The 20,787-nt window shown below is 40.7% G+C and overlaps 1 protein-coding gene across 2 annotated transcripts in view; it reads right to left on the bottom strand.

Annotated features, from left to right (window-relative positions):
• The window catches only part of LGR4 (leucine rich repeat containing G protein-coupled receptor 4), a 71,458-nt gene that overhangs the window by 34,387 nt on the left and 16,284 nt on the right, over positions 1-20,787 (bottom strand). For both annotated transcript variants that reach the window (XM_041485071.1, XM_041485078.1), the window contains exon 2: positions 5,939-6,010. In XM_041485071.1, the coding sequence (XP_041341005.1) occupies positions 5,939-6,010 (72 nt within the window). The remainder of the gene's footprint in view (positions 1-5,938; positions 6,011-20,787) is intronic.

Genomic DNA, 20,787 nt, shown 5'->3' with positions numbered 1-20,787 from the left:
TGATGGCTTTCTAAAGCTGCAGTGCACACAAGGCAGCAAGCGTTTCTAATGTGAGCACGCTGGTCAAGTTGTTAGGCTTTTAACTTGCCACCACACGAGAAACCTACCCCTTACATTTTTTTCATTAACATTTTACCTCTTGGAATTCGGGCTGGATCAACTGAGGAAATCACCTCCTGCAGCTGTTCAAATATTCAGAGCAGATAGATCGATGGAAGATCGCCCCCCGGCTTCTAACACCATGTCATTATGGCTCTTTCTGAAGAACCAACAGCTGGTACCTACACTGGTTGCCTTTGTAAAAGATCTCTGCCTGTTCCTCAGACTCTGCTGGTGGGGCTGAATGGACAGAGGTGGGGCAGTAATGTCTCCAATTGTGCCAGCCTGTTTTACAAGAGGACATTTAGCCACAGTTTTAGTTATCTCATGTGAGCTAAAACAAAGCATCAGGACAACATGAAGATTCATTCTTACCTTTTCTACTCAAAACAAGTTCTTCACCTCCAGTTTCTAACTATAAACCTTAAGGTTTCTCACATAGATGGAAGAGAAAAGAACGGCACCGTCTCATCAACATTCACACACCACCTCGAAAATCCTGCTCTTTAAAGACCCAGCACTGAAGGACAAGGCAAGCCTTTCCATCAAGTGCTCCACAGCCAGGTGAGAAAAGACACAGCATGGTCAACTAACAGCCCGGCCTTGGCATAGTTCCAAGACATGTCTTATTCACAAAACTCAGGTAATAAAAAAGACATGATACTCCCTCTCCCTGCACATGGAAGACACAACTTGGTGCTGATTGAGAAATTAGGAGGAAGGGTACCATCTAAATTACACACTGAAACAGATACTACAAAACATAAGCAGCTGTGGCATTTCAGCCAGGTGGTCATCTTCAGCTGCAGTCAAGAGGGAAAATAACTCTACACATCTCCCTTGCAGATACTTCCTGATTACAACCTTATGGCAAAAACCCACCTCATTTTCACTACCAGTATACATTTTAATTATTCCTTATGTTCCTAAAATATACTTTGTCAACTAAAAGCCATGAGCACAGACTCTGGAGATATTTAAGCAAAACCTCTTAAGGCTTGTAATCAACATGGATATAATTAAATAGTCAAGCAAATACTCAGTCACACTGTTTATTTTCTTGCAAAAATTAGTTGCACGTGTGTGGTCTCTTGTTCACTGTTTACTCATTTCTCAAAAAGCAGAATAGCATTGTGTTTCAGAAATGAGAACATTATTACTGAGCTACCTCTTCCTTGTATTACTTTATTTCCCCAACCATTTTCAACCAGCCATTAAATCAGAAAGTTTTGCCCTTGCCTGATAAAATGAACAGTATCTAAAGGTAGTGTCACGGGAGAGAGACTACTGCTTATCATGTATGAGCAAAAAACAAAAACACAACAGATCTTGGTATCAGTACACATCTGCAAGTTGACCGAGCCCTCATGTCTGTTGGTGCCTTCAGGAAGGATTCTTTTCCTTGCAGCATTACTGGCTGTGATATGGTTTCTATACCCAACAGTCCAAGAGAGCAGAGCACCCTCCTCCCTGACCGCTGCTGGAGAAGGTCAGGGCCCAGCCCAAGGCTGACTGGCTGGGAAATTTCCTGCATCCCCTTCACACAGTCACATCCTTCTGTCACAAATAACCCACAGACAGACATGGAACAGATTGCAGTCCTCTGCTTCTCGCATGGACCAGCAGCCACACAGCTAAAAGATGATCATCTCAGTCTTGCCCACGAGTGCATGCCAAATCAGATCACAACATTCTTAAGGGTTAAGAGTGGAAATCAAAACAAGCTTAAAAGGTCATTAAGTCAAAGACACTTATGCGTTATTGGAGTGGTTCAAGTTTCTGAAGACAGACTAAAAAACTGGCCAAGAATAAAAATAATTTTAATTTTGCCTTCCTAATAAGGGACTGCCTTTTCAATTAATCTAGCAGATCATTCACAAATAAAGTGTAAAATCCTTCAAACTACTTTAGATAACTTTACATATTGGAAGGGACTGCCACCTTTTAAAAAGGCCATCAAAACATAAACACAACCTGGATATTCTAGTTAAAAAGTCATACTGGAAAATGGTTTCTACTGCCTAAAAACACTGCATTATCTAGTTATATTTTCCTCCTCTAGCTTTCTATAAATACTTCAGGTGTGGTTAGAAAACCACGGCCAAGTTCTTCAAGAATTTTTAGTTTCCATATCATGTTTAAGGCTGCAGCATGTTTACGTTAGCATTTTCTGAAGAATACACATCATTAACTGCTAAGGCAAAACCCTTGGTGGTCTGCTTCTCCCTGACTCTGACCATTGCCATTCCAATAGTTTGCAAATGACTTCCAGATGGGTATCAGTTACACAGACACGGAGAATTTTTATAACATTTATAAACAGTGCTCAGTCCTGCTGACAGATGGTGAGTGTGCTACGCGGTGACACGCACAACCAGCCTGTGAATGGGGGCACACGGAGCGCTCAACCCAACAGGCACATTCTGCCCCTGGGGCAAGGCAAACCCCCTTTGCTTGCACCTGTGAGTAATGCTCCCATAGCACATTACCTCAAAGTTAAAAAATCCCACATTATTCCTGCAAATTTGATTCTTTGCTGGGGATGCCTTGCCATGGCCATTTAGTGCCATTTCAGATGTCCTCTTCCACCTAGCCCCCACTGGTTTCCCATCTGTGTCACACCTGTCAGTCTGGTGCAGGTGTCTTGGCTAATCCAGAACATCTAAAACAAGCCTGGGATGCATAATTGAAGCACCCGAGTTGCTTCCTCTTAGGTGATGAAGAAGGCACTTCTGAATTGAGCAGCCAGCTTTTCCAAGTCAGGTGCTCTGCTTCTTCCACTAGTGTTCTTTTTAGGATTTGGAAAATGATCCTCTGAAGTCACTGCAGTCTACCAAATAATTCATTTCATTGAAGAAATTACAACCCCCATTTCAAATGGCTCCTACTGAACTTACTAATCTCAGCCTCTCCATACATGTAACTCAGTTGCCTAAATAATACATTCTAATTGTCTCCTATTTCCATTCCATTAAATTCTATGATACTATTTTGCAATATTAATTAGCAAACTCCGCCAAGGGCTAATTGAACACAGCATTTGACAGCACAGGGCTATGGCATGGCATGAAGATAAAGGTGTCTGGGGCTGTCTACTTGATGGAGATCCACTAGACTGCATGCTGGTGTAGGTACTTAGTACATTCCCATTAGTTTGCGGGATTTTAGTTTTCCTTAACGTAATTCTTGGGAGAACTTATCAATGAAGAGTCACTTTTAGTACAGGTTCCAACACCACTTTAAGTCTTTTCTTTAAATCACTTTTCTTTGGCACGGACACTAACTCCAAGGTTTGCGTGCTGAAAAAGCAACTTTTGCCTGGCAATCAGAATTTGGATCTGTTCATCTATAAATAAAAGCCAGGAAGAAACTCTGACAATCATAGAAAGGAAAATTGTGGTTGTACAGAAGGAAGCATGAGAGTTTAGTTGCTCCTGTTCATAACCAGCAAAATAAAGAATGAAGTATTTTTGTACCCTGTCCCATAGAGGAAAGGGAACAGGGAGAACGAAGTAGAAACACTGTCATATCTGCTGCTGGTCATTTCTATTGAAGAGGAAAGCTGTTTTGTTTGAACTTACTTCTTTATACTCCCATTTAAAAATAACTTGAACTGAAACAAGGGAATCTGGAATTGTGTTTTTGTTTTGGAGTTTTTTTCCTCCCAGAAGTTGCTTTAACACATCAAGTAAGGATGCTAAGAATGATTTAAAGCTCTTTGTGTTCACACATATTTCTGAGCTTAATGCTAGCCTAATTTTTTTTCAAACTGAAAACCTGGAGTTCGGGGGGGCAATGAGGTGCATGTAGCAAATGGCTCTTAGGCAATAAGCACAACAGATGATGGTTGAAGGCTCTGCCTTTCCTCCTTATCTCCTGACGCACCCCAAGGTTTATGAAGTTACACAATAACACCCACCCATTAGGTTTTATTGCTTAATTACTTATTGAGGAAAAGAAATGAAGTCTCCCACAGTCATCAAAGCTGGAAAAACAGAATTGTTTGGGCTTTTCAACTTCTGGTGTGAAACATGCCTGTGAAGAATTAAAATGTACAAAGGGGGTTACAGATCTAGTCTAATAAAACCATACAGCCATACAGAAGCACATATTATAAAGCACATATGGAATGTTTGCTAGTATATATTCTGAAGCCAACCAAGCCTCCCTAGGCCACTTTTTTTTTCCAGCTGACTACTCATGCCATAGAGCCTTTCTTAAATTCTGTCAATTACACAAAAGCACCATCTGAAAACCTATTTTTCTTCATAAAGCATTCTTGACTATACCACAGATATAAGCAATAGTTTAAATCAGAGAGAAAAAAACAGAACCTGTTAAACATGAAATGAGATATCACACACAATTTATCTGACATAAATCAACTCAACTGCACTTCACACTTGTAGTGACCTGAGTCAAAACTATTTAAGAACTGGGTAAAATGGAGTTATTCAAATGCTTTAGTAAAGGTAGCTGCTACGTTATCAGGATGTAAGAGAGATCAAAATTCTAAGGAGAGGTAGAACAGCTTATTAGAGTAAGCAGTGAGACAGAAGTGCAAAGAAGCAGCCTACAGGAGCCCAAATCTTTCTTCAGAAGCAAGCAATCCATCTCTTATCAATTTCTCAATATCTTTGTTCCAGTGAGGTGCAGTGGTGGTACTGGTTATAACAGATAACCAGAGTCAAAGGGTTCAGGGCTCTATCTGCAGTTTTGCTACAGGGTTTATTTATTCTTTTGCCCTCTACAAATGGTTTTCATTCTTGGCTTGTTTCCTGCTTGGTGAAGTCAGAAGAACACTACCCTACCTCATAAGAGTGGTCTGTCTGGGGAAACGAGCTGTTCTTTCCCTAAGGTAATTTACTGAAAAACCTCTCACTGCAGCAGCATCCACAGTCTTAGTCTTGCCAAAGTCACAAACAGAGACAGCTTTAATTCGTACTTTAAATGCTCTTTAATAAAAGAAACCCTAGTTTGTCACTGAATGTAAGAGAGGCACAGCAAATTGCAGGGGTTTTGTCTTATCTATTGCTTAGTACTGGAAGTTCTCAAAGCTCTCTTGCACAGGTTGAACCATTACCCTCGCCCTCTCTTCACAGATAAGGAAACTCTAAGGCACACAGAAAGCACGTGTCACCTAACAGCACTTAAAGCAGTAAGTGAATGCCAAACCTGCCTCCCTGGGTACTGACTGAAACCCAACCTAATTAAGGACGATGCTGCTGAAAGCACGCTTCAGCTTCGCAAAAGCATCTTAGCTAAGACTTCAGCAAAATACTGAGCACATGAGGTCAAGGATTCAGAAATCCAAGTATCAGTTAAGTAAGACATAAAAAAAGAAAGCTAAAATGAGAGTAGGACAAAAGGGAGGTGGGAAGTGGGAGGAAAAAAAATTCTGTCAGAGAAATTAAGAAGCCCTGTAACAAAGAACTTCTGATATAGGTCAGGATGGGCTTGTGAGCATTGCAACTGCAGCCTACAAGGACAATGGAAGCCAGCTGCTCAGTAAATGAAGCAACACCTATTTTATGGAACTTATGCAACAGCTATACTGTAGCTCCTTCAGAAACAATGGTAATTACACAACTCTGGTGTTATCTTTGGATAACACTGTAATTAGTATGTGTCATCACTCTAGCCATGATTAAAATAATCACTATAAAAAGTCCCTTGTAAGTAGCATTTACTGTCCTGGTTTCCAAACAGGTACAAGATTATATTTTTAAAGTATAATTGCTTTTTCTGTTCACAGCTCAACAGTGTTTCTCCACCCACCTCCCACTGTATACAGCCATATGATGTTGCAGCAAAACTTTAACATGTGTAAAATACTTACAGCTCTTCCAAGTAGGGAAAGTTCTTGAAGGCATCTTCTGGTAGTCTCGTGATGTTATTCATGCTGATATCTCTGGAAAACAACAAATACAGATTTATCAATGACCAGGAAAGGATTTTTATACTGTAGGAGAAAGATACAAAAAAGAAAGTCTCATCAGATAGTATGGCAACAGAAAAAAAACTACTCTGGTATCACAGAGTAATATCTCTTTCCAGAAATTTGCATGCTAAACTTTCAAGTCACTGTAACTTGAGAATCAAGTTGCACCAAAGACCTATAAAATGGGAAGTTGACAAAATAAAGTTTTCCAACACCTCTAAACAAAAATAATTACTGTGAAACTACAGGGAAGGCGTGCATAGAAGAGGCTCTACAGTACTGTTATCTACACTACTAATTTTTACCAACTTACACTTATATACAGTTTTAACTCAGATGATTAAGAATACTCTAAAACCACAAGCATATTAAAAAAAAAAAAATATGGTGACCACCCACCACGCAAATTTTCATCCCACAGTGTCTCTAAAAAAAAATAATACATGCATTAGGACTTAATAAATAGCTTCTGGCAAACAACGCTTCTGGAACAACTGGCAAGAATAGCAGAAACATGTCCTAGCTCTACCACAGTCTTTTTTTGTTTTCTTTTGTTTTCCTTCTACAAAACCCATAAAGTCCTCGAGGTAATAGTTTTAAGTAGATTTCATTCTCAGTCCCTGAGCAGAGGGAAGCTGGCAGCAAGTGCTTACATGATAGGTATGCGGACCTGCTCAGCTTTTTTCTTTACAAAGCAGCAGTAAGTGGCAAACTTGGTGCCATCACCTCACTTCACACCTACACAATGATCACAGATAATCCAGTCCTAAAGCAAGTTATTACCCAATGTGAATAAAAGCAGCACGAAAACAATTTGGTTTGATAATTCAACTAACTGCGTAACAATTCATGACATAATCCAAGTTCTTACTTTCCACTCGGTTGCTGGTTTGGGTTTTTCCAGTATGCAGTTAATAAGCAATTCAGTAACACTTGTTAGTAGAGCCTTCCCTGCTTGCTGTCTTCCACATCTTGTTCTCTAGCGCCTGCAAGCCACCTCTACACAATTCAGATAAAAAACAAACAAAGCCAAACTCTCCTTTTACCTCACTAATGGCCAACAAGTACGGCTGAAGCTCCTCCCTGACACTAACAAGTAACTGGCAGCTGCACCACCTGCGCAGCAGAGACCCTCAGGTGCTGCCAGCGTGAAAACTGCATTCTTACACTAAATCCAGCCATTCCTCTAAAACTACCCTCTTACATTAAATCCAGACACCATTCCTCTAAACTGCACTCTAACACTAAATCCAGAGACAGCCACTCCTGTAAAACTGCACTTACACTAAATCCAGAGGCAATTTCTCTAAAATAAATGTTAATGAAACAGTGGTCCAAAACCTTCATTTCTCACTTCCCAGCATAAACTAAGAAAGTTACTCCTCAGCAGCTAATAGTATACTAACCTAAGTCAAGAGCAGTGACATCAAAATAAGGTTCAGCATATACAAAACAAACCCAACTGTGATAAGAGCCAAAATAAATCCACTACGGCAAAAAGCCTCCTTCACCAAGCTCCAGAAGGAGATGAACTGGAGATGCTTTATCCCCAGACCTGACAGCCTGCGTGCTTTAAGCAGTTTTGTGCCTTGGCAACAGCCTGGTCACAGTAAAATGTTGCTGTTGAGGAGGTTTTTCTTCTTGTGTAGGAAAGTAAACGAATGTATCAGGTCCATGACCTGTCATCTGTCTGCTCCATGGGAGACTGCAACATCTATTCTCATTCATTTTTCAAATTCTCACAAGCACACACATTTGACACATTCAGGCTTGTCCTCTCCTTTTTAGAGAGCTGCAAATCCACTTTTGTTACCAGCTGGGAAGCATTTATGAATAGGGCAGAAGAGCAAGAAGAGAGTGAAGTCCCTTATCTTAAGAACCAGTAACCCGTGCAAGAAAATCCCAACTCTGAAAAAACATTCCTGGTGATATAAAACCTTACTGTCACATGCAGCACAATAACTAGTGGCAGTAGAAATAACAGCACACAGCATCAGAAAGCACTGCATGAATGCTTATGCATCACCTTGGCAAAGATTGTGGCTGCACCCACCTTTGTTGCACTACATGGCAGCTCTTTGACAGCTGAGGCAAGAAATAACATCCACCAGAAAGCAATGGTCTTGAAATTTCCAGAGCCCAGTTTCAAAAGTGCCCTATGCAATCCCACACAAAGCCAATGGAAACCATGCAGACACACAGAACGGCTGACATCCAAATTCAAAGCAATTTTCGGTTTCTCTAGGATCTGAAATTAACTAAAAATGTTTTTTCTGTGTAGCTTCAAGTATTAGGCTTTACAATTTTAATTTGGGAAGTAGATTCTTTGGATGTAAGCATGAAACAGACCATCTTAATAATGAGAACCATCATCAATAGTCTCAAATTCTACTGAAATCTATTTTCAGTGAAGCTGAATTTGTAAAAAATCCAGATAGAAATATAAACTGATTGTCTTTATCACGTGAATCTTCAGGGACTGCTTATCATGACGCCTTCCTAAAAAGCTGAAATTTTTACAAAGTTTCTGCATTTGCTTTCATTACATGTGATCGTAATTCTTACTAAATACGTAAGTCAATCATTATAGCATTGATCTGCAAACTTTGGGGAATATCCAAGTACCACCTCTGAAATTTTCCTAAAGATCATCATACAAGTCTTAAAACAATTCCTGTTTAATGAAGAACATTATGTAAATGAGCTTTGCTGATATATATTAATTTTTTTTTCCTTTTTCTTTTCATTTCACTCTACAGAATCTCCTCAAAGAATGAGTTCATAAGCACTACACACTGGTAATAAAGTATTAAGTAGTTCATGACCAAGAATTTTCAAACAATATTAGGAACACCCATGACACTAAAATTAGATTACTTAATAACTAGTCTCTAATAAAGTTTACCTAGTTAATTTGGGAAGATACTCTTAATAACACATAATTAATAGAAGAACTGCAACAAAAATGGCAGAGCACAATATACTGTAACAAAATAATGACAAATAATCCCCAAAACCACAGTCCAAAACAAAAATAGCCCTTGCTAAGTTTCTACTGTTTGCATTTTAGAAATAGTCATTTTACTACTCCTAAACTTAAAAAAAAAGGGGGGGATCAGTCTATACAGTATCAAGAAGGCTGTCTATTTAATAAAGATAAGTATTAGTATGCCCTTTGACATGTCAAAGGAATCTCCACTGAAAAGCTGTCACACACCACCTGTTTCTCTACTAAAAATCCCTCGGTAATATAAGCCCAGAAATCACTTAGGGTGCTAATATATAAAAAAGGTTCCTAAGAATGAATAAAAGAACACTAGTAGTACTATCCCAACCTCTAGCAGTATTCATGGGAATGATGCTATCACACAAGAGAAGGATCATGGCAGCATTCCAGCAGGACTAGGCTAGAAGACCTACTATGGATTGGTTTACTACATCCAGATCTACGTCCCCTAAAAGCAGCACAACATCTGCACACCTTTGAATGGCCACCAAACACACAGAACTCCCAACAAATAAAACACCAAAACATCCATATGTTTGCCCTAAATTTTATTGGAAACTGAAGTTCAGACTCTGTATCTAGAAGGCTTGTCACAGTTTTCTTGTTCTTCCAACAAGTCCCCAGTATGGTCTGTCAGCCCAGCAAACTACACCTCTGCCTCAAAATTAAGTTCAGACACACATTTATACTTGGGACATTTTCCCCAGAAAGCACAAAACAGACACAACAGCTCCAAGAGAGTTAAGATTATGGTAATACCATGGTTTACACTGCAGATTCATCAGGAAAAATGAGAACTATGGGTAGAGCTGCACCTTGAACCAGGTAGCCATTAACTGGGTTTATCTGTACTAAAGAGCCAGGCTAACTCTTCACTCATTGACCAAGATCACCAAGGCAGAGGTGGCAGATGCCCCATTCCTGGAAATACTGAAGGGCATGATGGGGCAAGAAGCTGGCATTGAAACTGAAAGGATGGCCAAGAAGCTGACATTGAAACTAAAATAAGGAGCTGCCAAAGGTGGTAACCTCTTTAGCAAGAGGCTGCATCTTGGGGGATAACATGAATCACAGCCTTATAATTACAGGTAGTGTCACCATTTCAGGTGGGAGAGATGTAACACAGAAAATAAACACAGTTGCACTCCCTCCTACAGTGCCATGGCTGCAGTTTTGAATGATAAGCAAGGCTTCTTACACTCTGCCAGAAGCTTTGTCCTTCTTCCAAGAAGGTACTACAGAAAAGAATAAAACTAACTAAAATTAGTAGCTTGTAGCTGTGAATGTTCTTTCACCATCCCAGGTAATGCAGAGATTAATTTTTACAGGCAAAAGGTGAAAAGTCAAGCCAAGGTACTCCAGCACTAATTTGCTGTCTCCAGCCTGCTCAGGTAGATCCTTTCAGTTTATTCTGAGTCTAGCAAAGTTTCCTGCTTTCACCTAACACAGAAACACTTTAAAGTCATTAAAAATACTAACTGGCAACTATGGTAAAGCAATTAAACACTCCCACTGCTGAAAAACAGGCATCAAATGAGGTTTCTGTGTTCTTGTGAATATGAAACTGTTTGGTTTTCCCCTTTTAAAGCGGTTGTGTCCATTTTCCTTGGAAAAGGAAAGCAGCTTTGCTGGACACAGTAAAAAACAATCTCATCTTGCATAATGCCAGATATTTCATCACTTTTAGATCAACCAGCAGTAGAGGCTTCAGAACTGAACTAGAAAATATAATGCACTTAAACATTTTATTAAACTCCTGCAAGAATTCTAGTTCCTGATGTGAGGTTTTTGTTACTTCGATTTCATTTTTTTTCCAAGGATTGTTGATTTTACCACTAACCAAAGTCAAACATCCCCAGGCTTCAGGATGAGCAGAAATACTTTGTCTCTTGGATGGCAATTTACTAATTCTCTCATATTTTAAAAACAGAAACTCTCACCTTTAATAGTGGCTTCAATCACAGCTTTCATAAGTGGCATCAGACAAAAGATCATCAGATGCAATGCACAGCATGTCCCAGCATCTCCTGCAGGCACAGGTAGCCTTCTCTGGCATTTTAAAGCACTGCCTCTGCCATAAAGGAGCCTGACCCCTGTTAGATTTCTCTCTTACACCAACTGCCTGAGCATGATTCTGGCTGGAAAGAACAGACAACTAGAGATGATGGACAGGGAGGAGTGGGATGATAATTCTTGCATGAGAAGAAAAGCTGCAACAACAAAAAGGGACTACAAAATGGGAAGTACAGACTTCCTGCAGGACAGAAAGGACAACAAAATGATAGATAAACTAGTCCAAGATATACGCACAGAATAAAAGCAGGTGACCCAACATAACTGATGGGTATTGAAAAGGAAAACAATGCCAGTCTCTGTGAACTGAGGGACATTTAGCTGCAACAGTCCTTTTTTTTTTTTTAAAGACAATACCTACCATTCCTAACTGCTCTCCCCCAAATGCGTGCACATCTTAGGCAAAGAAGCTTTCTGCACAGCTCTGTTGTGCTAGCATGTCTCCGAAAACCCAGAGGAGATGCCAGTGTTATACTTTCTGTCCTCCCTCAACACTTGGGTCTGCACTGAGCTGGGAGCACACACACCTTCCCACCACATCCCTGCACTGCATGCTAATGACCTAAAACACTCTGCTTTGCTAAAAAGGTCTTAAGCCAAACCATGAAATACCTAGCTACAGAAAAGCAAAATTAAATCTCAACAAAACCAAACTGAGATTGGCTGTTTAAAACAAGTAAGATCAAAATACAACTCCGTGCTTCCCAGCACTTTATTAACAGCTATCTACTTTTTGGCTTTTTGATTCTGTCAAGTTTAGAAAAGAAGAGAAAAAGGGAAGGAGATAGAAAAAGAGAGGGGAGCGTTGGTTGAAGGAAAGAAGATCATGTTTCAACAAGGCACCTTTAAATTCCTATAAAATACTGCCTCTGAGCAAGCTTAACCTGTTTGTTGATAGATAATAGCATGTAATACTGTAGGCTCCATTCAGTCTTTTCCAATGTCTGGGCCGTCTGCCACCGAGTTATTTAATTATAACACATAGAAAATTACTTAGGCAGAGCTATCTATATTTGAATAAAGCCCTCCTACCTACTCGTAAAAAACCATTAGGTAATAGGTCTTAATCTTATATAAAATTCCCCAGGTAGTAACCATGATCCAGTTTCAGCAGCAGGAAAAGCTGAGGCTGTTAATATTTTTAGAAACTACATTAAATAAGCCAGGATATTGCAAATGCACCTCAACATGATGCTGGGAAAGTACCCAGCAGCAATCAGCCATCCATTATCATCTGGACCATTGATAACACAGATCATGACCTGATTACAGTAACTGGTGAGGATAAAGACAAAGTGACATAGATTCTTCTTAGCATACAGACCAACGGCTCTTCACCAGTTATCAGAAACAAAAAAAAACAAAAAAAAAAAAAACCAAACAAACAACAACAAAAAAAAAAAAAAAAACCAACCCAAACCACAAAGAAACAAACAAAAAGGACAGATTATACAGCTGCATGGCAACGGTCAGTACTTGAAGTTTTGTCCAGGTGATATCTGTGTTAACCAAGAGAGCCTCCTGGTGCTGTGGCAGCAGGGAGAGGCAGAGACACTGGAGCCAAGACGAGTGGGCAGGGGGAGAAAAGAAATCAGACCAACTCAAGCTGAATCTAATATTAAGCTGTACTGCAATACTAAAGTCTTGAAGAAATACATTCAGTGCCCAGCTCCTTGTAGGAACATGTTTATATGATGAAAACCAATGTGATTTTCATCCAAATCACACCCCTCAGCAGCCAGTCTCATGGGAGAGAAGGAACTGAATTACATCTCTGGTTTACATCTTCCCTCCCATTTAGCCAGTTCCTTCAGGATGGTGATAAAACTACTGAAGGGACAGGATAAAGGAAGTCACATTAATACTGCCCCATATCTTAATTGTATTCAGTATGTAATGAAAGCATGGAAAGCCTAGAGGATTGGCAAGAAATTTTCAATTCAATTAAAAAGAAACTAACTTGGTAGTAGAGTGTTGTTTTATTCTATCTTCCTGATGACAAGAAGCCAACAGTTCTCTTCCAGAAGCACCACGTCACAACTGCTGCTTGGAATGGTAACTGCCTGCACTATGAACCCAGAGTGCAGCTAAAATCCAGGGATACACATTACAGACATGCCAGCCCCAACAGTGAGAAATCATCAACAGCAAGAAAATAAATACCAGGCAAAGGTAATGTTTACAGAGGAACCTACATTTGGAAAGTGTTTGAGTTTGCAATGATATTTGAGTTCAAAATGAAGTTTAAATAACATGCTGAGAAATTAATTTCTTACCTTTCATCTACTACCTACATCTATTTCTGCAAGGGAGAAGTATGACAGTATAATACCTATACCATTACCTAACATTTCTGTGGTGAGAGGACCCCAGTGTCAGACCGGCATTGTATTTAAAGTCTGCATTCTCTCCATTTCTGACAGTCACAACTACATGTGCCCATCTTCCAGTGGGGAAGGTATTCCAACAGCCAGAACTCTGCAGTATTAACCATCCCTTATCTCCAGTCCTTACTGCCATGTCCCAACACATTTTTTCCTTCTGATACTTATCTACTGTTCCTTTTAACATAGACAAAGCTGTTAATGACAAAGATTTTAATTATTACAGATTTTTCTTCTTATTTTTCCATCTCTCCCCAGCAATCTTAAGTATATTTCTACTGCCTCTGACAAGATCACAGAGACCTCCAAAACTTAAAAGCACACAAACCTCTTCTGTACTCACTGGCCATTCTGGAGTAAAAGAAAGCCCATGAGACATGACATCATTTACAAGCATGCTTCATTTTCCAATTCTTCCAGGAAAACACTCTTACAAGAAAGAAAATACTCAAATATTTAAAGCCTCAGTCAGTACCTGCAGTGAGCGGCTGAGTAAGACACAGGTTGCATTCCCACCCAGCAAATCCACTTGCCATTTCCTAAGTACCCGTGCTATCTCACTAATGAGCACAAGGTCTTATCGCCTGTTGTTTGTATTGCAGGAGAAGCTGAGGGCCCTGCTCCACACGGCAGTGGATTGGTGCTGTACAAATCCACAGCTGGAGACACTCCTCACCTGGAGGGGTTTGCTGCCAAAATGCACTGAACAAACAGCAGGGCAGGGAAAACAAGCGTGCAGAGTTACTTGAAGTAAGCTAAAAAAAAAGTCACCAACAGAGCCTGAAGGCCCCTCCAGCTGACCAAGGCTGTTCCCATGTCCTGTGCTCAGCTACCACCCACCATAACCTTTCCAAAACCAATTAATTACCTTTCTTCTGCTGCCCCTTTTGCTTGTCTAACAGGAAAACAGGACAGGAGATTGTTCTGTCAATTCCTGTTTGCTAGATATGTAGCTTCTCTCCATTTGGTAGCAGCAGAAAGAAATTATGCTCTGACTTACATGCAACGTTTCCATTCACTTTTCTGTGGCTCGAACTGGAAACTATGTGACAGCACTTGACCTGACTTTTCATACAAATAATCAAATTTCAGGTCATCCACCGACCCTGGCTATTAAAGAAGATTTTGATTATCATAAGTTTTAGTAAATAGTGGTACACAGAACCCTTTAAAAAATTTTAAAAAAAATAAAGAAGCATCATATACGTCCTGTAGATTTCAGTAAGCTCTTAGCATTTTGCTGAAGCAGGACCTACAACGTTTTCACTGGCAGCAACTGAAAACTTGCAAAATTTCAGGCAGGCCTGTTCCTGCAAGAGAAGTAACATCTCCCTCTTTCTCCCTCCATATCTCTTAAGTTATTTCTCCTGCCTCCTCCTTCTCGTGTCACATCAACCTGTTGCTGGCTTTTTTTCCTTCCAACATGGTGTTTCAGCTTTCTTTCAGATACAGTAACTAGCTCTAATGTACCCTATTCATGTGCCAATCAAGCCATCATCAAGATCTTGGCGAGAACAATCCCTGTATGCAAAGCCCTATTTTGAACTGGTATTTGAGTCACTGCGGGCCAGCCATTAAGCAATCACACATACAGTTAATGGCTTATGTTGACACACGGTAGGGAATTAACCTAGAAAAAAATTCCACTGCATTATTATGAAAGTGATCCCGTCCCGGAACAGGAATATAGTGCAAGTTAACATGCTCATCAGTTAATTTTTAAGAGACACACTTTGAGTGCAGATTACAGCCTAAAGGAAGGGCTTATTGTAAACTGGTGGAGGGAACAAAATGTCTTTCAGTGCAGCAGTATTTCTTTTACGCAGAGATTTACAGTTAGAGATGATTTACAGCAGAGCAAAATTATGCTCTTATTCACAGTTTCAGAATTATTTACTCTACGGAATACAGTAAAGACAGCGAATTGAGTACAAAAAAAAAAAAAATCAAACCAGGTGACAGGCACACTAATCCAGCAAATCTGTACCAAGATACTTCTCCTGTACTACGAGTATTCATCACAAAATGTGAATAACCAGTAAGACCACAAAGAGGTCAAAAGCAGGTGGAGCTTTTGATGAGGAAACTCACATCACGAACATCCCTGATCTGGAACCAATTTGCACGTCCTGCTATCAGCCAAACTCCTGACAGGAAAGCTTTCAGCATGGTTACATCACAGCTACCCTCTGACTTGAGACTTTTTAAAAATAATTATAAAAATATCATCTTAGCTCAAAAAAAATGCATCTAAAAACCATACATTACAACCATCATTTCTGGCAATACTTGACATTATTTGTAATAGCCAGTAAAGGAAAGCAGAAATATTTCTATTTCTTTTAAACCATAAGTCTCTCCACATAGGGTGGAGAGGAATGCAGCAACAGGTTACACACTTAAAAGTTCAACCAACTATACCCTGGCAGTGTATTTCTGTGCTTTTTTTTTTTTTTATGTCATCAGATGGTGTTAGCTGCCTTTTATGGAACAGCAGACTCCTATGGTAGTAGGAAAGTACCGAAGAAGACAGTGGGAACTTGACACTAAGAAAAAATGTCACGTGTAGCTCATGCCCGTAATAAAATCAACAACAGAAAGCCTAAAGGAGTTTTATGGAAGGATATTTGTTATGTTTTAAGTAAATAAAGTTTAACACTACACCAGCAACTAAGTTAAAACAGGGTAGCATTGCCAGTTGCATCAACTGTCCTTATCATAATGGAATCACATGGAATGACTGGTGAGTCACTGAGGTTAACTATGTCATTTTTAAACAACTCTAACTGGCTTTTCTTTATTGAGTTGTCAGCTCCAGGTTTAATCCATATCTGTGTTTTAAGTTAAAACATACTGCAAAACTCGACACCAGCACTTCCCACACGACCAAGCCACAGCTTTGTTCATGACTGCTGAGAAGTTCTGGAGCCCTTTTCCCTTATCAGAGCCCTTCAGGAACAGCCCTGCAGGAAGCCCAGGAACACGAGGCAGTATGTAACCAAACCAGTTCCATGAGATCTGGGTCCGTCTGTCCCGCCCCCGCTCCAGTCTCAGGTTCCTGCTGCCAACCCCCAGCACCTACCAGGCACGTTTCACTGCCTGGAACAGCTCCAAGGGCAATGCCATAAACCTAACCCGCCCCAATGGCAGCGTGGGGAGTCACACTCACCCTCTGGACTCCAAGGACACCACATCCCTCTCCACCCAGCAACACCGTCGTTAAAACAACAAATGCCTCACAGCGTAAATCCCAGCCAGCTCCAGCGCCTTGCCTCGCTCCAGCAGAGATACATCTCCTGGGTTTACACAGGTTGCTTTCCTCCCCAAATCTGGGGTCCAAAGGAGAATACTTCTGCATCTCTGCGAGGTAGGAGGAGGCTAAAGCTATCCATGTTCCTGAGCTGTCCAGACAGAGCCTTAAACCTATTTACTGCTAAGAAAGTAGTGATATCAATTCACACATATATTCATATAAAAATCTTCCGTTGCAGTTTCACTGTGTGTTTTTGCTCTGCTGCAAAGAGAACATAAACAGCTATAAATCAAATTTCATAAAAATGCCAACTTGAGTAACTATAAGTACTTTGAATTTTATTCATTTTTTTCTGGTTTATTTTGGTGTTCTAGTCTGTCCCGCCCAATGTTTTGAAAGCAACCAGAGCCTCAAAAGTCTGGGCAAGACCTACATTTTTAGAAGGCTAAAACCAAACAATAGCAAAACAAAACTGGTGTACGAACACAGTCACTGATACAATGAAGCCAGATGACAAAATCTAAATATTGCACTTAGTCCAAACCTATATACAACACCTTTAGCGTTTAAGCTTTTTTTTTTTTTTTTTAATCACATATAACATGTAACTTGAATGTAGCTAAAAACTATTTCTGGCAAAAAGCACTCAAAATATCTATACTGTGGGAAAACTAAAAGCCCATAGTACAACTTCCTAGTGCCAAAATAGACTTCATGGCAGCACCTGGAAGGACCTTTTTAGAACCAACCATGCTTATATGTAGCAATTTTCAAGGTATCTTAAATAAAATTATGAAGAACGACCAATTTTGGTAAGATGTAAAACTTAAGTTTTGAACATTTTTGGTCATCAATTATTGCATAGCATTTTAACATAAGAATAATTTCTACTTTACGACATTTAAAGGATTAAAGTCTGCCTAAAGTTTCCCATGTGGCTGAGCTCAGGAGCGCTAACACACAGCCTGTGTTTCTCTCAGGAAACTGTACCTTCAACAAATGGCAAAGCTGCTGCCTATTGACAAGGAGTGTAGCTGAATACAAGAATCCAAACAGCCTCATCAGCCTCCCTGCTCTGGAGAGTTATGATGGTTTCAGCTACATTTCTCTTCTTGATTTGACGTCCATCTCCAAGTTCCTATAGATACATATGAGGACACAGGTTAAGCATCCACCTTAGCTTCCAGGAACCTTAGACACTAATTAAAATGAAAGCTGCCCAAATCATCTGCCAGGACACTCTTAGAGAAGAGCCACAGGTCCACCTTCTATTTTAACAGTACAGGACTGAACAAGGGACATCAAGGGAGTATTCAAACCCAATTTTATTTCTTTTCACACAGAGTGCCAGGAATTATCTTGTTATTATCTGATTTATCACGCAGCTTATTATTTCATTTCAAGAAGCCAAATCCACGAATGCTTTTTGCCTCATGAAAAAACACACAACTCTTGTTGGTTCCTTCCCTGACAGGCAGGCTGCCTGCCCACTCCCTTGGCCTCCAGCCCCAGGAGAGTCCCCACAGCACTGCTGGTACCATGCACACAGGTGCACACACCACACGTCTCCTTCTCTGGAGTCTGCAGAGCACAGCCCCACCACTGACACCGGCACAGGAATGACAAGTGCCTCCAGGTCACATCTTCCGAGGATTCACCGAGCCTCAGACAATGCTGCCTGCACCAGGCTAAGCTCATGCGGGCACAGCCAACTGCAATCAGTGTGGGTGAGCAATACAGCAGGACCTGGCAGCAGCGGTCCCATCTGTAATAGGCCATTACACACACACACACACAAAATCTGTGAAGGAAAAAAAATCGGTCTGGATAAAGAGAAACCAAATTAAAGCATAAAACCTCTTGATTCACCAAGAGATGGAGGAGTATACTCAGCATTTCCACTTGCAAAGGTCTGAGGACAAAAGGCAGACTCTCCTCTCACCTGCAGCAGAAAGCCACATAAGCTGAGGAACATCGCGTTTGTCCCTTGTTGAACACGGTTATTGGGAGCTATGCCCAAATGCAAAGAGGCTACCAAGGCAACACATCTCAAGCACTTGACAGGCCAACGAGCAGCTAAGATGACAAGAAACCTTGTGGTGTAACAAAAGCAGATCAACTCTGACTGAGACATCGGCCCTTGCCCCTAACTGAAGGGGACTTCTCCAGAATCCCAACAGTCAGAGAACCTGGCTCTTAACTCACTGAGCCTCTTCACACATTTAAACTACAACCACTGAAACTAAGGAAATTTGCAGGGAAAATAATACATTTTTAATTATAAAAGAAAGAGTTTGGGAAAAAGATTTTTATCATGTATTGGACCAAGCAATAGAGATGTGGGAGCAGGGGTGACAAGTTTCAGGCACAGACGCTTCCTGCGTCCTCAGTGCTATGCTGATGTGCTTTGCTGTTGTAGGGCTTCCCACCAACCTGCAGTGGTTGTCCCTCTATCATTACTGCACACAGAGGAGCCAGCACAGCCTGAGCTGGCAAGCCATAAGAGAGTTAAACGCACACTGTACACCAATTAGAAAAACTCTACAGTTAAAATCAGCTGCAATTCCAAGGTAAAAAAAGAAAAGAAGAGGAGAAAAATAAATTTAAAAACCCTCACTCATTCACACACTCACAGAAAAAGCTGGGTACACTGTCAGCATGGGGAATCCAGTTCCTCACACGTTCCCATTCCCTGCCAGCATATTCACAGTAGTTTTCAATAAACATCTACACAAGTCACTGGAAGGCAAAAAAAAGATCTGTTTTCTTTCCTACAATTACACAAAAATAACTGTCATCACAACCATCCTTGTGGTAGAAGAGTCCATATTTGCCTGCAGTAAAATCCGTCTGCAGCTGCCCTGTGGAAAAGACAGCCAATAATTGGCTTCTTTCACCTCTGTTAACCATGAACAAAAGTGTCATTCAGCTAGCAAAAGGACAGAAGGCACCAATGGATGGTCAGCTCTCTGAGCCAATGGGCTGGAATAACAATAACCCTGTAGCATTTTCTTTTTCCTTTTGTTTAGTCTTTCAAAGCCCTTAATTAAGTCCCTCACAAAGCACCCCTACAGGCTTCTTTCAATGAGGCATTACACGCCTGTTTTCTTGTATTGAAAGAAGAAAAGTAACAGGGATTTCTGAAACACATTAAGCAGTACACACAATTTCCACGTATTCACAACTGAAATACTGTTACCTTTTAGCTTTTAAATATTATCATCTATAACAAGAAGTTCAAGCTTACTCTGCTCACTCTTTGCTGTACATCCCCTGCTAATACAGGTAGTCATAAACCTAGCCTATCTGCAACAGCTCGCTCAAAGGCATCCCAAGACAGCAGCTCCCGAAATGAAAGCATGTGGAAAAGGCATGCTGATGGAACGTCCCTGGGCGTCCCAAGGCACACAGCTGAGAAAGGACCGCGAGCTGCTGACACTGCACATGACACATCAGCATGCTCTGAAAATACAGCTGCTGAAGGCTGAGTGCAAACCCTGCTATCTAACTGGCCCCTCATACAAGTAGATATCTACTTGCATTTAACATCATGAAGGTAATCTCTACTCCACTATTTAGGACCAAACTGATGTAATACTGATGATTGTGTATTCAACAGGAGATTTGAGGATTACATTTCAGCAGCGAAGGCAGATTCTGTTTGACAGAAATGCTGTAGAAACTTGTAATATTTGAGCCACAAACACGAAACAAAACAGTTTTAAGAAAACATCATTGAAACATCATCCTCACAGATGCAGGCTGGCTGGAGGAAAGCTAGCCATCTAATTCCTTGCCACTCCAAAGCAGCAGACTAATGCGGTCACTGTTTTTTGGGAGGCATCCAGTGCACGTGGTGAAGGGCTCAGGGGTGGGTAGAGAGTACCAGGTACAAGCACCACTTAAAGCCATCACTTGCCCAACCATGGTCCAAGCCCTCCAGCTGCTCTGCCTCACTCCATGATCCTGTAAATGCCCTTGTCCTGTGAATACAAGCAGCTTCCCCGTGGGATCCTGGCCCAGCCAGTCC

The sequence above is a fragment of the Pyrgilauda ruficollis genome, unplaced genomic scaffold (genome assembly GCF_017590135.1).
Source record: "Pyrgilauda ruficollis isolate IOZ18807 unplaced genomic scaffold, ASM1759013v1 scaffold118, whole genome shotgun sequence".
In the NCBI taxonomy this organism is placed as follows: domain Eukaryota; kingdom Metazoa; phylum Chordata; class Aves; order Passeriformes; family Passeridae; genus Pyrgilauda; species Pyrgilauda ruficollis.
The sequence above is the reverse complement of the archived record's forward strand: the minus strand, read 5'-3'. Positions and strand labels throughout refer to the sequence as shown.